Source organism: Apiospora marii, assembly GCF_038362585.1.
Source record: "Apiospora marii strain CBS 49790 chromosome Unknown utg000002l_segment0_segment0, whole genome shotgun sequence".
Taxonomy (NCBI): Eukaryota; Fungi; Ascomycota; class Sordariomycetes; order Amphisphaeriales; family Apiosporaceae; genus Apiospora; species Apiospora marii.
Genome location: NW_027117373.1, coordinates 1,375,634 through 1,393,551, shown reverse-complemented (window position 1 = coordinate 1,393,551; position 17,918 = coordinate 1,375,634). Strand labels below are relative to the sequence as shown.

The following is a 17,918-nucleotide window of genomic DNA, read 5'->3' as shown; positions in this document are numbered from 1 at the left end:
TGTTCCTCAATATTATCCTAGCCCCTAATTCAACTCGGTTAACTTTCACCCGCCTTTGCGGCTCCAAGTGTGGCCCTCGCATCGCGCCTCATAAAGGTCCCACTCATATCCCCCTCATTCTTCATCTTGGCGACGTCGTAGAAGCCAAACACCTTGTACAAGAAGTTGCCCTCGGCGGACGACTCGATCCAGCCAGGCAGTGCCAGCTGGTCGGCCAGGTCGCAACCCCACCGAAGCATCAAGCTGCCCGCACCCTTCCTCCTGAACTCGGGGCTGGTGAAGCAGATATGGAGATCTGTATTTTTCATGCACCATTAACTCGAAGCGTCTCAACCGAACAAATCGGAGATAAAGGGCTCATTAGGTCAGGCAAGACAGGGCAAAACTCACGCAAGAACCCCTCAGGGTTAGCAACCTTCCGCGCCGCATTCATCTCCCCCATAACGACCCGCGCCCGCGCCAGCGCCTCCCCGTCGCCCCCATCCTCCGCCATCCACGGCATCGGCGCGTCGTCCGACGCCTGCGCGGCCGCGCCGTTCAGATAGACGCGCCAGTTGCTCGCGGCGGCCAGCCTGCCGCTTTCGATATCGCGGACCAGGATCCAGATGTCGTGGACGTTGGTCCGCATCTCGTCGCGGAACCGGTCGGCCACGCGCGGCAGGTCGGCCTCGGACCGGCAGCCCATGAAGGCGGCGCGGATGAAGGCCGGGAAGCAGTCGTACTCGAGGCGCGCGACCTCGTCCATGTCGGCCGGGGTCGCGCGCGTCAGGGTGAAGCGCGGGGCCTGCTGTGTCATCTTGGTCGGGCGGTTCACAACCGAAGAAAGAGGGAATCAAATGGAGAGATGAAGATAAACGGCCAGGTCTAATGATGAATCATTCTCTTGAGCGTCACGGCTTGTCTGATGACGGTAAGGGAGTAAAATGTACGACAGGGCGGGGGTTCACGGTCATAGGTACTTGATATATACTACCCGGGTTCTATTAGACGACCCCGCGGCCTGCGAGCTGGATGCAAGCGAGGTAGCAACATGCCATACGGGTGTCCCTATTGGCTGCCACTATCACCTCTCGTATGTTGTGACAGCGGGTAACCAGTATATTGGATGCTGGTTGCAGTCCATACCAAAAGGATAGGCGGTCCGGGGTTTGGGGTTGCACGGGTTCCAATTACCCCCGGGTCTCGGTTTGTCGAGGCCCGAGTATCCCGATGTATTCATGTAGAGAGCAGCATCCACTGCGCCGCCACATGTAGCATCTGCTACTTGACAGTTTGGCAGCGTCATACTACCCCTAGGTGCCAATTGATGACTTTTTGACCGCAAAATCAAACAGAGAGATTATGATAGACCAAAAATGAACCGGCAAAAGTGCAAAAGTTGGGGCCCATCCGGAATTCGAATCCGGGTCACGTGCAGATTGAGGAGAACCCAAAGCACGTATACTGCCACTATACTAATGGGCCGTATGGGATTATTGAATTAATTCTCCGTTATGGGTACCTATAATACATAGAGCTCCCACACCATTCCTTACCATTTCTCGAGAAACCTCAACACCAATGCGTTGAACCAATAACGACCTATTCAATCAATGCTCTGCTTTCCAAAAATCCAAGAGTTTCCTGGTAGGTGTTCCGAATCTGCACTGAGCACCACTGTGAGGTTGATTGCATATTGGATGCAGCCACCACATCAGAGATGTCCCAATTTGGACATGTAAAAGTGACAAGCATCAAGCCCCGAATGGCTGGACATCAAAGTCTTTTATAACCCCTTTCCATTAGCAATTCTGGCATTGGGTCATTCTACTCAGTTTGCGACATCATAGTTGTTGTTAGAGCCAACTGTTTGATTGCTGTTTGTATACATCCGTCCCCGCAAACAACACGCATCCAACACAGCAGTAGAAGCAGGAAGAAGTGGTAAATCAAGTAGGTCGCCTAAACAATGTCCATTACACCGTGAAGCATCTACAGGTTCATCTCCCATAGCCACATGAATATTCTTATCAAACCCCAAATCGCCCCCCTCAAATGTTCCTGTTCCGATCATTAAGCTCCTGATGATTCCGCGCATCCGGCGGCCCATCCACCCGCTTGCGCTCGTGCTGCCGCCCGAACCCGGGCTTGAACGCCGCCGGGTCGTGGTCCTCCGGGTGCATGTGCTTCGGCTGCCCGCCGTTGGCCGCGCTCTCCTCCTTCTTGGCGCGCGTCTTGCCCGCCGGGTCGAGGTCCGGCCGCGCGGAGGCCGCCGTTTGGGCCGCCGCCGCCGCCGTCGGGTGCGTGCCCGAGGCCGACCGCGAGCTGTAGAGGTAGAGGGCTGGCAGGGTGAGGCCGACGAGGGCTAGGCCGCTGTGTAGGTGGTAACGAAGAAGCAAAAGGTTAGGTATTTGAGGTTTACGACGTATGTATGTATCTGCACGGAGGGCGAGGTCGGGAGTGGGGGGTGATGACCTTCAAGGGAAGCGTTCAGGAGCATCACTTACATGGCTCGGTTGTTTCCGCCCTGGCTCGGCGGCGGCTTGTCCATTGTAGCGTAGGTCCGGCCCGTCCTGCAGGCGTCAACTCGTGATGACGTCTGGCTTGTCCGTCCTAAAGTCCGTGCAGCGGAACGAGTCGCCGATTGTAGCAGTTTTGAAGACATGGTTGGATGTGAAGAAGCTTGTTATTCGTGAACTGGTCTGATGTGTAAGATGGAATCTGGCTATTCCATCAATGCATCAAATGGACGTTTCTCTGTATTAATAGCCAGGTTTCTTCTCCTGTCCATAATGAGATATGTATGAAGTCATTTCCCCATCCATGTCTTTGTCCCTTGCGCCCAGCAACACCTGCATGTCATGGTGTTATGATGGCTTGTAGGTGGACCTGCGAAGTCTAAGTTTAGGGCGCGATCTGGCAGTCGATGACGAGTAGTATTTTGAATGCCAATACAACCTTCGATCTCAGGGTCTTCTCCAACCTAGTAGGCCCACGCTAGTGAGGTACGCTTGTACATGTGCCCAAGCTCGGCTAGACAAGAACGCAGTAAACATATCATTTTCATGACACTCTGCATGGCTCCCTTCTATGCACGTCTTTCCCAGGCGTGGACTGAGGCCAATGTACTGGCTTGTGTGCAGCCAATGCTAGCTGGCTAGCTCACTCCCACGGCGAGGTGGCACTAACACTGAGAGATGAACATCACCAAGACCCTTACTCTGTATTCGCTTCTTGACAAATTCTTGACAAGGGGCTTAACCCATCATTTACCGTCTATATCTTACGTATTACATGAAAATGGTATCATGGCGAAGGCAATTTATATGCCCGGCCCCTATTCAAAGACTCATGTAGGTTGTGGACGAAAACGGTTTATTATGTACAAAGTAACGAGGTAGTCGAGCAAAGTGTACATTCTTCTCGGCAATTCACCTTTGCCTCATGCATTTATCGCTTACTGGCCAGGAGCAACGAGCTTGCCCTGCGCGCGGGTATCGGCCTTCCAGCCGCCAGCCAAGGCAGCTCCGCCGTTCTCCGCAGCGAACTTCTGCATCCGTGCCTCCAGCTCGGGCCGGAAGTGGCGGATAAGACCTTGAATGGGCCATGCAAAAGCCTCTCCGAGAGCTGTAGAATTATTAGCGCTCGTCTCGTGTCTGGTGTAAAGGGGTGAAACTTACCGCAAATTGTGTGACCCTCGACCTGCTTGGTCAGCTCTTGCAGCATGTCAATCTCACGCTCGCGACCCTGACCCTTCTCGAACCGCTGCATGATCTGCTCGGTCCACTTGCTGCCCTCACGGCACGGCGTACATTGGCCGCAAGACTCGTGGCGGTAGAAGTGACTTAACCGGGAAATAGCTCGGACGACGTCGGTGCTCTTGTCCATGACAATGACGGCCGCAGTACCAAGACCAGACTGGCTGTCCTTGAGAGAGTCGAAGTCCATCAGTTGCTCATCGCAAATGCTCTTAGGGAGAATGGGCGTAGAAGAGCCACCGGGGATGACGGCCAGCAGGTTGTCCCAGCCGCCACGAACACCACCACAGTGCTTCTCGATCAGCTCACGAAGAGGGATGCTCATCTCCTCCTCGACGGTGACGGGGTTGTTGACGTGGCCGGAAATGCAGAACAGCTTGGTGCCCTGGTTGCGCTCACGGCCAAAGCCGGCGAACCAGTCACCACCTCTGCGGCAAATGGTAGGGGCAACGGCGATGGTCTCGACATTAGCCACGGTAGACGGGCAGCCAAAGACACCAACAGCAGCCGGGAACGGCGGCTTGAGACGGGGCTTGCCGGGCTTGCCCTCCAAGGACTCGATCAGCGAGGTCTCCTCACCACAAACGTAAGCACCGGCACCTCGGTGGAGGTAAATGTCGAAGTCGTATCCGGAACCGCAGGCATTCTTTCCAATCAGACCGTCGGCGTAGGCTTCGTTGATAGCGTGCTGGAGGACGGCGGCTTCCTGGACGAACTCGCCACGGATGTAGATGTAGGCAGCAGTGGCGTTCATGGCGCGGCCAGCAACGAGGCAGCCCTCGAGAAGCTTGTGGGGGTCCTTTCGCATGATTTCACGATCCTTGCAGGTACCGGGCTCGCCCTCGTCGGCGTTTACGACCAAATACCGCGGCTTCGTATCCTTGTCCCAATCCTTGAAGTTCATGAAAGACTGCAATTGCCAAGATGGTTAGACACGATCGAGCCAAAATCCCCCCTGGAGCAGAAGTCTGCAAAGCATAGCACATACCCATTTCAAGCCAGAAGGAAAGCCAGCTCCTCCTCGGCCACGCAGACCCGAGGCCTTGACCTCGCTGATGATCCATTCGTGTCCCTTCAGAATGATCTCCTTGGTCTTGTGCCAGTCACCCATCTTCTTGGCCGACTTCAGATCGGGCGGGTAGCGGCCGTAGAGGTTCTGGAAGATGCGGTCCTGGTCCTTGAGGCCGCCGTAGGTGCGCTTCGGGGCACCATCTTGGACGGTCGCAAACTTTCGAGTCTGGGAGGGCGTTGTCGAGGCGGCGGGACGGGCAATTCGGCTGCAGGTGGGTAGAGCGACGCGCGACAGAGCCTTCGCAGAGGCCGCCTTGGGCGCCGAAGTCCTTGACAGCATCGTTAGGGGTTGTTGTCGCTCGATTGAGCCGGGAGAGTGGAGAGTTCAATGGCAATTGGCGAGGCTCTTTCAAACCCGGACAGAGAGATGGTCGTTGAAATCGCCTCTGGGACACTTTCGGAAATGCTTTGGCCGTGATTGGCTCAGCGAGCTGCTGGTGGGAACAATCCCACAGCGGCCGGAGCTTGGACCACAGAATGCTGACCTCATGCACTTTTTGCCCTTAGTCATTCGCTCTTTGTCCTCGCTTATGCATCTTTTTATGACTTATGCAGGTTACCAGGTTAACCTGACCAGACCGTCTTTGGCCGAGAGTCAATTAATTTGATTGGATCAGATCGATCAATGGCTAGCATAACTCGATATGCACTTCCTTCCTTAGCTGCACAAGTTGTGAGCTTGGTCTGCAAGTGGCCTACGAGAGCTGGTCGATCTAGCGCGGTGATACGGCCCTCTCCCATCGCGACAACAGACAACCACCACCATCATGTCGTCCTCGAACAAGCGGCATTCTATGATGCCCAGGGCAGGGCAGCTCCCTAAGGCACCTGTCAATCTCTCGTCCTCGGTAGTCATCCACGACAACGCCGTCCTGACCGGAAACCACACCATCAACATCAGCAGCGAGACCGTCATCCATCCCCGCAACAAGCTCGACTCGTCGAACGGTCGGGTCACCATTGGCCGCCGATGCATTATCCACGAGCGCGTCCAGATCGGCGCGCCTTCTGCTGATCCTACAAAGGGCGAATTCGGCGTGACCCTCGAGGACTACGTCACCGTCGAGGTCGCGGCTATAATCGAGTCGGGATGCACTACCATCGGCGAGGGGTGCGTAATAGGAGTCGGCGCTAGAATAGGAAGGGGCGCAAAGCTTGGAAAGGTGTGTGGTGTCGTCCTCACGATTTGGAATCTGGAAGCCACTAACAACTCGGCCAGCACTGTACGATCACAGCAAGGAGTGTGATCCAGCCAGGAGAGCAGTTGCCCGATTATACTGTCCTCTATTCGAACGGCACGCGACGCATTGACAAACGAGGTGTTACCGAGCTGAAGCACAAGGCGCAAGCGCGCCAGATCGATGTCATGAGAAAGTTGATCACTACGAACATCAATCGCTTCAAGGAATGAGGGATTCATAAACAAGCGTTTGCGACATCGTTCGCCATCTGTGTAACGTCCGAACTGCGACCCGCGGCCCCATTCGCCAGCAGAGTTGACCTCTGTCCCACGGGAAAGGGGGGTTATACTATTGGTAATCCATTTCAGGGGAAGGGCTACGCGCAGCTTTGGTATCGATCTGGTTAATGTCCAGCTATGGACCACTTCCCAGGAGAGGCTGTAATATTCGTTGAAGACGCCGAACCGTCCGGCCTATCTGTCTGCTTGAAGCGAGTGTCGTTTGGCAGGATGCGAGACGGTTGCTGCGCAGTCTACGCTGGCTCCGACTACTGGATCTTGGACTTGTCTGCTATTCTCGTCCGTCATCATGTCATACAGCAACGCGGTCACCATGCCTCTTCAGAACAGCCATGAAAGCTTTGGGGTGTTTCTCTCCGCTGCCTGGGTCTCCACGACTTTCAATGGGTGGACAGTCTGCAGTCATCGACTAGGCTATTAGCTTCAGGCCGCAGCCAACAGCATGTCAGGGCATGACTCGCTACATGTCTTGGTGCTTCAAAAGCCGCTTCAGTGTCTGATAGGGGCATGCCCACCAAGCTCTGGAAATTAGACGAATGCTCCCCGGATTATCTGCTCGGGCTTACGAGATCCCGCAGGAGGGATCGACCCCTTTCGCAAGATTGAGCAGGATATTCAAGGGCAGACACCTCTTGTCGACGAACCTGGTAGATATCACCCAGGTGGACGCGATACAATGGTGTTGTCCAGCGTGGGCTGAGATGCATTGGGAGAACCACTTGTTGCGTCAGTGGGACGGATTATGTTGATGATATCGCCACGGCAACAGCCAAGTAGTCTTGGGATTATGAAGACATCAATACAAACGGCGCAAACATGCCATTGCTCGCAATCATGATCTTGTTAGATTACCTGACCATTTGAAGTTCATTCAGCTCAGTGACGAATTTGTTGTTTACATGCAAGGAAGGACTCATGTTGTGTACATTAAGCTTGAAGGGGCCGAGATGGCAATGTTGGGCGAGTAACAACAAAACATCTCTCGGGACAGTAACATATAGGCGTTGATCATGTGTTCGTTATTGGAAACGCCTGTTGGACTGGTACACAATCGTGACAGAAGAGGCATGATGCATAGAGCAATCAATCCACAGTTGATGAACCTGCTGATGTTCGGAACTGAACGAGCCCCTGACCTGCCGCTTTGAGTAAATATCAGGCCTTGGAGACTCCCAAGCACATTCTCAGGTTCCTGGCCGAGGTCTTCCAGGGCAAGGCAGATAGATGTAAGCACCTGCCGGTTCAAGTCGCCCCTATAATACGAGCGCGAACTCCTTGCTCGGCAGTCTATTCTTCGCATTGCCGAGCTGGAGCATATCGCCCCCGTACTGCCTACCAAACATGCTTGCTGTCACCGGTGGAGTGAAGCAGTTCGTGGTCCCGCAGAATGGCGATGTTCGAGATGAGCGTATTGGTGACCTCCTACCCGAGAGCTCTGCGTCGAGACAAGAAGAACTTCTTATTTTGTAAACGATATTCGCACATAGTCCTTTGTCGTCCCGTCGGCCATCATGTTGGAACATGAGTCGCTGCCGTCTACCTGATGCTGAGGCCTACAGTGTTGAAACCGCGCGGTGGACAGCTCTTCGGCATGGGCCATGAATGTGAGGACCGACCGACTTGTAAACCATCGTTCAAACGAGACTGTTGCTACTACGGGGATCATCTGCTATGTTGCTCCCAGACAGCTGGCGACTGAAGGACATGACCCCACTCCTGGCATGCCGACACCACTCAAGTTCCTCCTAAGTTTCGCGGCTCTCTTGTTTTTCACTCTCGAGTGCGAGATTATCGATGACATTAGTGTCTACTCATTGCATGCCATAGGGGGTGGGAGCATATCGGCCAACGATTACGAAAACATTTCACATGCCGGAGCGGACGGAACATTGTCACCTGCACTGGACCTGGGAGCATTGCGTGGCAAGTTCCATGGCGTGTCCAAGCTCATGGATACCAACGCTCAAGAGCAAAGCCAGGGTGACCCGTTCCCGCCTCCTTTCACCCTGCTGGCAGGTGTCTACAGAAAATGCGTGGAGGCGTCTGCTACCACCTGTTCAGCTCGTATATTTTGAACCCAGAGACTACCTAAATACCGATAATAGAGTGTTCGACGGGTTTGTTCTACGGTTCTACCAGGCTGGATTCCGCTGCAGTAAATATTTGGAGACTCAGTCCCCTATTCGTGCTGCAGTACTGCAATAAGATCCAAAGTAGTCGTTGTTCTCATTGATGAACACGGGCCACTCTGGACATATTTCTAGCCTGTTACCCAAGCGTCCACGTTCTAGACAGTTGAGCAGTCCGTACGGCTCGATGTTACGTTGTATGGGTCGGCACATTCGACTGTATCACTGATATGAATGTCCCGTAACGACCGAGACAGGTGGCCTCAACAACCGCTTCCTTCGTCCATCCTACCAGCTCGAAAAGGTTCAGAGTAAATCTCGCCCAGTCGTTGTCCACCACCTCTACTGGTTTGATATCGATGAGGCGGTCATAACAGTTTCAACGTAACGATTCAAGCCAGCTCATTACCTGCTGCCCTGTAGTTCATCTCACGATACCATCGTCGAAGTGGGAACCCCATACTTGTCCCCATTCCTTGGCAGACGGGTGGTGGGAGAAAAAGCAAGTATACTGATTTGTTGCCGCCACCGCAGGGGTCCGAGATGATAGACAGCCACTAAGCCGAATAGAGCTGAGATCTGTCTCGGGTTCCCAACGCTCGGGAATGCCTCCGAATGGATGGCGGGTGAGGTAGCCGGATCACCAGGAGCGATCTATCGATTTGGGGGTCCCAGATGCGCAGGAACATGAACGACCCCCAGACCCCTGTTTCGGCGCCCACAGCTTTTCCCGAACAAGACAATTGATCTCAACAATCCATGACAACATGGCTCTGAGACCGTATCGGAACCTATTCCACCCAGTAGTAGGCGGCAGATGCTACGGTACAGAACAGACAGCGTTCACCACCCCCACCGACGATCTATCGATATCGAGTGCCGCAACCCTCAAGCTCATGCAGGGACAGTCTACCTGAGACCTACCTATCTGCCGCGCAACCTACGCACCACACCATCCAGATTGCGAGAGGTAGTTTTCGCGGGGGAGCCTCTCGTCCCCTTGCCGCCCCCCCTGAGCCCCCCCAGGACGTTTGCCCCAGACGTTGTGCCCAATCACCCAACCCCCGGAACTCGGGGAAAAACGCCACGTCCTGCGGGTTTGCGGAGGATCAGAGAGAGAGAAAGAAAAAGAAAACAAGCATTTCAAGTCAAGGTAAGAGTTTGCGGTCCCCCCCGTTCCACGCCGTCATCTCCCTGCTCTGATTCGCTTCTCGCCGGAGTTCCCTCCCCCACGGGTATCGTTTCGGTCAGGATCATAAGCATTAGCCAAGCCAGACATCGATCGCCATCATCGACCCGCCTCGTGGCGTTTCCGCAAGGCTGGTGGGTGGTTCGGGGACTAAAAGAAGAAGAAGAAGTAAAGAAAGAAGAAAAGATGACAGACATTATGACCGCGGTGGCCTCTAGGTAAAGGAAGAAGACGAAGAGAACAGGATTGCCAGTGGGAGGGAGGGAGAGGGGAAACCCCCTTCCCCAGCCTGCCGTCCTTTTCATCATCCCGCTCCCGCAACGTCTATCATCACGCAAAATGAGGTGGAGAGATTATGGGGATATCGTCATTTGCTTCTTTTGCCCCGTGGGGGAAGAGCTGTGATCTACACTCCATGAGCATAGGCAGCACCAGCAGTACGCCCCTTGCAAGCCTCGATCGAGGGTCAAGGGAACTCCCCCCTTATTTTCTCGCCTGCATAATTGTAGCAAGACGGGCTTTGCGAACTGGCAGATCCGCCACTGGTGCCTTTTGAACTTGCTTTTCCTTCGGCCCGGGACTCGATCCCGACGTGCTTCCGCATGCAATGGTGATCGGGGGGTGCGTGTGTCTCCCTCGACGGTACGTGTGGCTTTCTAGGGGGAAGGGGGTAAAATATTAACTCGTGAGATAAAACTGGGTTGAATTGATCTGTTATTGTTTATTCGTATTTTCTCCCTCCCCTGCTCTGCGATAATATCATTTTTTGAGTTCGCGACCGTTTCTTTTCTGACGCTGCTAGGCAGACTGATGACCTGGGTAAGCTTATTGTTTCTCTTCCCACGCCCAATCCATGTTTCTGCCCGGTCTGCTTCCCCGGATTCACCTGATTGCGCTATAGTAGCACACAACCTTGCTCGATCACCCGTCAGCTGACGGGACCAGTGGCTTTCTGCGTACCTTGCATCGAAAAGGAGGGGGAATGACGGTCTCGTGCCCAGTGCGTCGATTATGCATCAGGAATTGGAAATGCAATATGCCACACCAAAGCACCAACATTGTCTCATTCCTCCGGAGGGGTTTTGTCACCATCGTTGATGATCCTGCGGGTATTCTGCCATGCCCTTCCCCGAGACGCTCCCTCGCCTGGGCGAACAGCCTCGAGCGTAGAACCTTTTCTAGGTGTATGCCACGGCGAACGCGGGAGGAGCTTTTGCTCGGCTCCCCTACCTGAACGAACTTAGGCAGGTACGTGGTGGTAAGAGACAGGGTACCTAGCTGCTGACGCTCACATGCCGCGCATATGACAAAGCTTGGTTCGCAGAGCAAGCCACCGCGATGCTGTCTCCCCTACCATCAACGCCTTCCGTCGGTTAGCGTACCGACGAAACCGCCTCCCCTGACAAGAGGGACAGCCGAACGTTCGGATATCTACGGCCGTGACTCAATTGCCGATCGATCGGGGCTCGATATGGCGACTATTTTCTGCTCAATCGCATGAGTCACGGCCGTATTCGATTGATTCCCCCTAATTGGGGCAACAGATGGAGCTCACGAGCCTTGAAGATACCACCTTGAGAGGCATCTGTAAGGAGCTGCATCTAGTAGAAGGGAGCCGCCGTTTTCTTGCTCCCACCGATGCTATCCACCTTACTTGCTCTCGTGCGGTGGTGAGTGAGTTGCTCGTGACAAAAACGCCGACACCCTGCCCATGGAGTGCATTGCGTTACCCCTACCGTTCGTCGCTCGCGGCATGGCGTAGCTTCTTCCTCTCATACTTTGCTACCCCAGAAACTCTCTTCCTCCTGCAAGTGAGGGAAAAAGAGGGCCTTCCCCTCCCGCGGGCGGACTTTTGGCGTTGGGCACATACATGATGAGGGAAGAAGGAAAACGGTAGCACTCGTGGCCTCGTGCTCCTTCTCATGTAAGCAGGAAGAAAAGCCACCTGGTGCTAAGAAGAGGAAATCGATACGAGATTCTTGGGAAGAGAGCAGGAGATAGTTTACATGCACGTAGCTTCTTTCCTCAACGCTAAAGTGTTACCTACCGGAACGCATCCTCTGGTTCGACTGACTCCCAATCCCATTTCCATTTCCGACAAATCCAGCTCGTGTTTGGTGTTGTTATGTCATTGTCGCTCGATTCACCCGCCACCTACCCAAGGGGCGCCCGCACCGAATGGACGAACGACCGCACGGCAGTACACCCGCCGGCTCCTCCTGGGAGATTTTAGTACCCGTATGCCACGATCTAATGGGGGGCGCGGGTAACAGAGAGTCCACCCCTTCCCAAGCGTCAGAGCTAGCGAAGACAGAATATGGAGCCCACGAAGAAGGAAAGAAAAAACATTTATTATTAAAAAAACTCGAGTAAGGAAGGCAGTCCCAGAACAAATAGATAAAATAATAATCAGCGATTAATACAAAAAATTGAGCCGCAACCCTTTCCCCCCCTTCCCTTTCCCGCAGCTGTCCACCACTATTAAACTTAGTTATGTAACATAACACATAACGGTGGCTTGCATTATCCACACCCAGCAGGACTTGGAGTCCAGTAGCAAGAAACATCAGGAATGGATGCAGATCCAAATGCAAGGAAGAACAAAATAATGAAACCCGATGCTCTAGACCAGCGGGAGTTGTGTTCAAAGCGGGAAGAGACGACATAGAGAGCAAACAAGTAGTAGATACTACTACTACTACTCAGTACTTACTACCTGCCAACATACCCCCCCTTTCTCCCGTTATGACACCATCCATTGCTGCAGTATACGGCCTGCTACACACCACAACGAATGGCTAGGCAATGCATGATGACGCCGTGATGTTCCAATGAGCCTCAAAAGTCTAGGTCCTTCGGCAGACAGGCCTGGGTTACTACAGCCGCAAAATGCAACGCAACCACACACTCTCGCACACACACACACACCAGCAGCTCGGATAGGCTCCCCGACGCCGATCATCTTCCTCTTTATTATTTTATTCTTGCACGTCACATGCGTGCATTATAGCAATAGAGGAAGAACATTTATCAAGAAATACATCCAGCTATTCTTGATACACGGCACACCACGGAATTGCGACCGGCTGATTCACCTATAGGCATTCAATGCAACCTCCCACTACCAAAAATTGGAGGCTGGAACGAGGAGCGTCCGCGAAATTACCTGTCATAAAAGCGCACCACCACCTAGTCAATAGTAAGAATGCAGGTGCGCTACCACTACACACACACATGGGTAGCCGTGCATGCCACAAGAGTAGCGGCAGCAATCAATATCTAGCAGCCAGCAGCCAACCAGCAGCGTCGGCCGTAACGGCCTTGTTATTTCATCGTCGGAACGCAGTCCGCCACTAGCTAGAACCTGGCACGTGGTTTTAATATCGTTCAATACCCAGGCCGCCAGACCAGGAAATAAGAAGATCAATCTCGCCCGTTAGCAGGCACATAGCACAGTCCGTAGGCATCATTTGACCGGGTTGCTGACTAGCTACAGGCTTGACAGGCCGGGTTGCCTCCCCTACTGTAAGCGCACAAGTACTTAGATCCCGGATGGGGGAGAGCACACGAGACGCGATTGAATAATGACAATGGCGATACTTGGTCGTAGATGCCGTTCGAGAAATAGAGTTTTTGTGGCCAAGAACATACTGAGATCAGCATGCGATATTCAGGGCGTGGAGAGGTGTGGTTGTGCGTTACACACACAGAGGCATGAACACTTACCCCTCAGGCAACCCCTCATTGAACATTGACCAAGCACCACACTTTTGCACATGGGGTTTCGTCACGCGTGGGGGAAAAGATTTTTTTATCTCTCTTTTCGGTTGCTTGAAACTTGTAGCACGCGCCCAACGTAATCCCTCCCCTTTCATTAAAAAGAAGTTTTTTTTTTTTTTTTTAATGTGACCTGTAAAATCCTGGCATGCATGAAGAATGTATAGAACGAACAGGCAGGTCAGACGAACCTGCAGTAATCCATTTGTCATCTCTCGGCGGCTTTCTGGAGACCCTACCCCCCCTGATGCGTATACCTCAGCCTCGAGCCCAAGGTGGGACTGGCGTGTAGGTACCTACTCGACCTGGCTGGGCCCTGGAGTCATGGAGTGCTGGAGTCAGCGCTGGAGCGTGTCTGTGACTGATTGAATCGCCATGCGCCATGCGCCAACGGATAGAGGACCGCTTGGCTGTGCAGATTGGGCGGTGCATGATCCGAACTGGCCGTGGCTGGAACTGCCGCATCGGGCCTAGATGCCAAGAATCCCGTAGAAGCCTTCCAGAAGGAAGTGTGGGGGAAGAGCGAGAGAAGAGCGGGGCGCCGAAATTCAATCGCCTGGGCTGGTTGGATCAATCAGAATGCAGCAAAACTAGAAACTGCCTAGAAAAGAACCGACCGGCCGGACCACAGGTGAACCGGCAATGCTGGGGTGGTTCCTTAGGCCCGGTAAAGTAGGCTAGGCAGGCTAGGCAGGCTAGGCGGGCAGCCCACACGCCCACTGCCTTAAACGGGCTCCAACTTGTGCTCCAACACCTCCAAGTACTGTAGTACCGAGCCAGGCCGACATGGTACGTCGAAAAGGACCGATCAGCATGGGCTTTTCTTACCACTTTGCGGACCGCGGATAGACAGGATGCTGGAGTAGCAGGAAATCAAGGAAAAAATCGGGATATTCAGGCACAGCACGATAAATGGTTGCGTAAACTGATGCAATCGATCAGCCAATCACGATCGCCAGATTTCACCTCAAACCGCGACCTGCATCGAGGCTCTATCTACCCTTCGATCCTCACCAGCCAGAGCGACTGCGAGGGACTGGAGGCCGTGGTCCAATGGGCGCGCAGCCTGCGCACCTTTCTGACACTTTGGCCCAGGCCGGACGCTGGACCGCAAAAGCTACCAGCGTAGCAGAGCCTGTTAGCAGCGACCAACCACAGACCGGATACTCTGTCATCTTACCTCCGGGGCAATGTTACTGGTCAATGGGGACAGAATAAGTGGCCGTTGCGAAGCCCGATTTCCACGCTCTATCAAACCTCCGACGTAGCACCAAGATCACTGCTGGCCGGCTCCATTCACTCACGTCAGCGTCAGCGGCACCCGCTCAAAAACAATATATGATGATTAAGGGGGTGGTGATTAGAAAATGGTGTGGTCGGTGGCATTTTTTCCGGCCGTTGCACGTGGATACGAGCCTATGGCGGTGTCCAGCGAGAGAGAGAAAAATACACATGTCAATATCGCGATGAAACTTTCGATCTGGGCCAACAGTCGAAAAAATGGATGGAGCCGGCCTTGCTGTCTGCCGTCCCCCCTACTAGCCATCGCTTGACCGATCGCCGCGCGGCCCTCCAGATGAGCTGTTTCGCGAAGAAGGAAAATTGTACAAGCAGACTAAAAAGAGGGCGGGCGATACGGTGAAGTGCAGGAAATTAAGCGACGCGATGATGGAGGCACTCCGGAGAGCCACTCACGGCCCCCGAGACGGTCCCTCCTTCTTGGTGTTTGGCCCAATCCGCTTGGCAGGCAATTTTCCGCGCCTATCCCGCTGGGCGTCGGCGCCGACGCCTCAATGCACACCTACCGATTTGTGCATCAAAATGGACTAAGAAGGGTCAATAGTATCGAGCGCAAACCATGGGCGGCATAGGGTTTTCTGGGGTTGAACAAGGTCAATCGCTGTAAACCACAGGTGCCGTCTCCTCCGTCCGGGGGTTGGATATTATCTCTACCTGCCACCCGTACCAGCTGGGGTTTTTTTCTCGTTGAAAGTCGGTGTAGAGATAAAATGGCCTTTCAGCTCTCAGGGATTTTTTCTATTCGTCGCATGGCCGATGCCAGACGATTAAAGGGTATCATTGCTAGCAAGGCCGCAGCTCTTGGGATTTTCGACGCCATTGCCATTTCATGGCTGCATGCATGTATGGCGTGGCGTGGCGTAGCGTACAAAAAGGCCGGCCTCCAGACGCTCACACCAGTGCCAGTCAGTGCTCGCACACCTGCGGAAGATTACTAATTGGTAAACCGACCAGGGCATCAATCAGACACCGAATGTGAAGCCTTCGGTATATTCAGACTTACAATGCATACGCGTTGCAGCCCAACCCGATGGGAAGTCACTGACAGTCTCTGTCAATGGATTGATACTTTCTGTCTCTTCCTCAACCCCCTGTTCCAACAACCCCTCACTCGGTGCCTGAGTGAGTCACAACAACAACTCATCAATTGAGACTCGAGAGCGCGTGTGACAGACCCGTGGGCGCGGGGTAGCAAAGTTGGAGGAGGGAATTTCGAAGCTTGCCCCTCACCACCATGCCTTCATGCCTACCTACCTAAACTAGTAACCATACGAAACTGGAGCATATACGTCGTATCTTCTTCACACACAAGCATTAATGAATTCCATGTCATCCAAGTGGTGGATGACGACCCGAGCGTGTCGCCGGCGCGTCAAATTACCTTCGTCATCACAGCCGGGCTGCCTTGAAATAATATGCAACCACATATTGCATCATGTACCTATGCGGCGCAGCTATGTAGGCCCTACCATCCTCGTGCATGCGCACGCAGGTTTTCTTTCTTTCTCGCCGGGCAGGGGCGATTGCGATATTTTTTCATTCCTTGGGAGGTGGTGGAAACCAGAGGTTTCCCCGAACGGTATAGAGAAATTCATGCGTCCCTCTTTTGGCGCGCGCACGTTTCGTGATATGGGGACTTGTATATTTGTCCGCAAAGTGTGGGTATGTTCATGTTATAGTCTAGACTGCCGGCATAGGTAGAGAAGAAAACACGCAAGGCGGTGAACTCGTGTCGTTTATTAGTAACGTATACGCTTTTAGCAGCATTAGCCACAGCACGATCGTATACGATCGTGGCCGTGGCAGGGTCATCTAAGCTCTTGGCTGGCGATGGCGGGCAGACGACGGCAGATCGAAAGGCTGCCGGCCAATGGTGGATACCCAGCATCGACCGTTGGCAGATTATACTGGCTCCAAGAATCAGAATTAAACTAGTCAACCCTCCAAATGGCCCAGCATCTATTTTATGTACATAAACTCAGCGCATTTCGCACCTAGAATAGATAAGAAAAATAATAGAAATGTTAAAATTAATTGCTTTATTTAATTATAATTTTTCCTGAATTTTTCCTATTTTTTTTATCGGATTTAGTGACGAAATCGTTATTTTGCTGTATTGAGCTGTATGGGAGGGTCGACTAGTTTAATTCTGATTCCTGGAGACTGGCGGACGACAAGGAACCAGATCACCATATCCATCAACACCAGACCGAGCTGTGTGTAATTGGTATACAGATCAGTGATCAGTACAGATAGAGAGGGTACCGTAATTCTCCACCTGTTCTAGGTCGCCATGGAACAATCTTGCACTGATCGTAATTTGGGGCTGGGCTGTGCTGCCTGGGGTCGATTCCAGTTATTCCAAGTCGTCGTCGCCGCCGTTTTGTCGAAGCGCTTCGTGGGCGCTCCGCTGTGGCCTACATACTGGATACTGGAGAACGCCATCTGATGTTGCTTGACAGTCAGCTCACTGACAAGAAGAACTGGAGCGGTCAGCGATCAATCAGCTCCCTGTGTCCAGTGCTGGATGGAGCTCCCAGCAGGCATCATCCCGTGAAGGCGGCGGCATGCGCGTCGCATACTCTTTCCACAAGGAGCAGTCGGCGGTACAGTATACTCTGCCTTCTAGTCGTATTATTAGCAAATGAAACTCGGGATTGCCATCAGCTTGTATACCGATATTCTCCAGCTTTTCTGATTTGCGCCGGCAGGTGACCGCCAAGGGTCCTGATCCGCGCTGGCAAGTGCGTACGTGTATAGTCCACTTAGTAGGATGTATGCAGGCAAGTAGTAATAATAGTAATGATAGTAGTAATAGCAATAGCAGCAGCAACACAATACCAATCCGTATACTCCGTACTTGGGCAACTAACTAGCTGCGTTGTATGGTGGCAGAGGCTTAGTTAGGTATTGCCAGCCTCTGAGAATGCTTACTACGATGGGTTTTACCGCCGCCCAGCAGACCAACCAATGAGCGAAAGATCCACTTGGGCTATACTTGGAGAGCTTTGAATTTTGATACAACTCGCGCCGATCAGGGTCTTGTTGGAGATCTCCTAGCCCATGCCTAGATATAGGTAGTCTGCAGTGCATTCTCGGTCACATCCCGTGAGTGAATTCGCTAGCATAAGGCCCATAGCCGAATTGCTAAGGCAGGTAGTCGCCTCCCTAATAGGCTATGTATGAATTGGGGGTGATGATAGGTGATGGGCAACGGGTACTCCGTTAGTTAGCGA

The 17,918-nt window shown here is 53.1% G+C and overlaps 5 protein-coding genes across 5 annotated transcripts; 2 read left to right on the top strand and 3 right to left on the bottom strand.

The window, feature by feature from the left end:
• Nucleotides 1-38: 38 nt before the first annotated feature.
• Nucleotides 39-796, bottom strand: PG985_002124 (acyl-CoA N-acyltransferase; the record flags this gene model as incomplete). The annotated part of the gene is made up of 2 exons (XM_066821893.1): nt 39-295; nt 391-796. The coding sequence occupies 2 exons, from the start codon at nt 794-796 to the stop codon at nt 39-41; spliced, it is 663 nt and encodes a 220-aa protein (XP_066689325.1).
• Nucleotides 797-2,030: 1,234 nt separating this feature from the next.
• Nucleotides 2,031-2,644, bottom strand: PG985_002123 (uncharacterized protein; the record flags this gene model as incomplete). Its single annotated transcript, XM_066821892.1, has 2 exons — nt 2,031-2,352; nt 2,487-2,644. The coding sequence occupies 2 exons, from the start codon at nt 2,642-2,644 to the stop codon at nt 2,031-2,033; spliced, it is 480 nt and encodes a 159-aa protein (XP_066689324.1).
• A 792-nt stretch (nt 2,645-3,436) lies between these two features.
• PG985_002122 (uncharacterized protein) lies at nt 3,437-5,088 on the bottom strand (the record flags this gene model as incomplete). Its single annotated transcript, XM_066821891.1, has 3 exons — nt 3,437-3,606; nt 3,660-4,647; nt 4,726-5,088. 3 exons carry the CDS (start codon nt 5,086-5,088, stop codon nt 3,437-3,439), a joined length of 1,521 nt encoding a protein of 506 aa, XP_066689323.1.
• Nucleotides 5,089-5,575: 487 nt separating this feature from the next.
• PG985_002121 (transferase hexapeptide domain protein) lies at nt 5,576-6,219 on the top strand (the record flags this gene model as incomplete). The annotated part of the gene is made up of 2 exons (XM_066821890.1): nt 5,576-5,971; nt 6,028-6,219. 2 exons carry the CDS (start codon nt 5,576-5,578, stop codon nt 6,217-6,219), a joined length of 588 nt encoding a protein of 195 aa, XP_066689322.1.
• A 1,410-nt stretch (nt 6,220-7,629) lies between these two features.
• On the top strand, nt 7,630-8,363 carry PG985_002120 (uncharacterized protein; the record flags this gene model as incomplete). The annotated part of the gene is made up of 2 exons (XM_066821889.1): nt 7,630-7,754; nt 7,973-8,363. The coding sequence occupies 2 exons, from the start codon at nt 7,630-7,632 to the stop codon at nt 8,361-8,363; spliced, it is 516 nt and encodes a 171-aa protein (XP_066689321.1).
• Nucleotides 8,364-17,918: the final 9,555 nt, after the last annotated feature.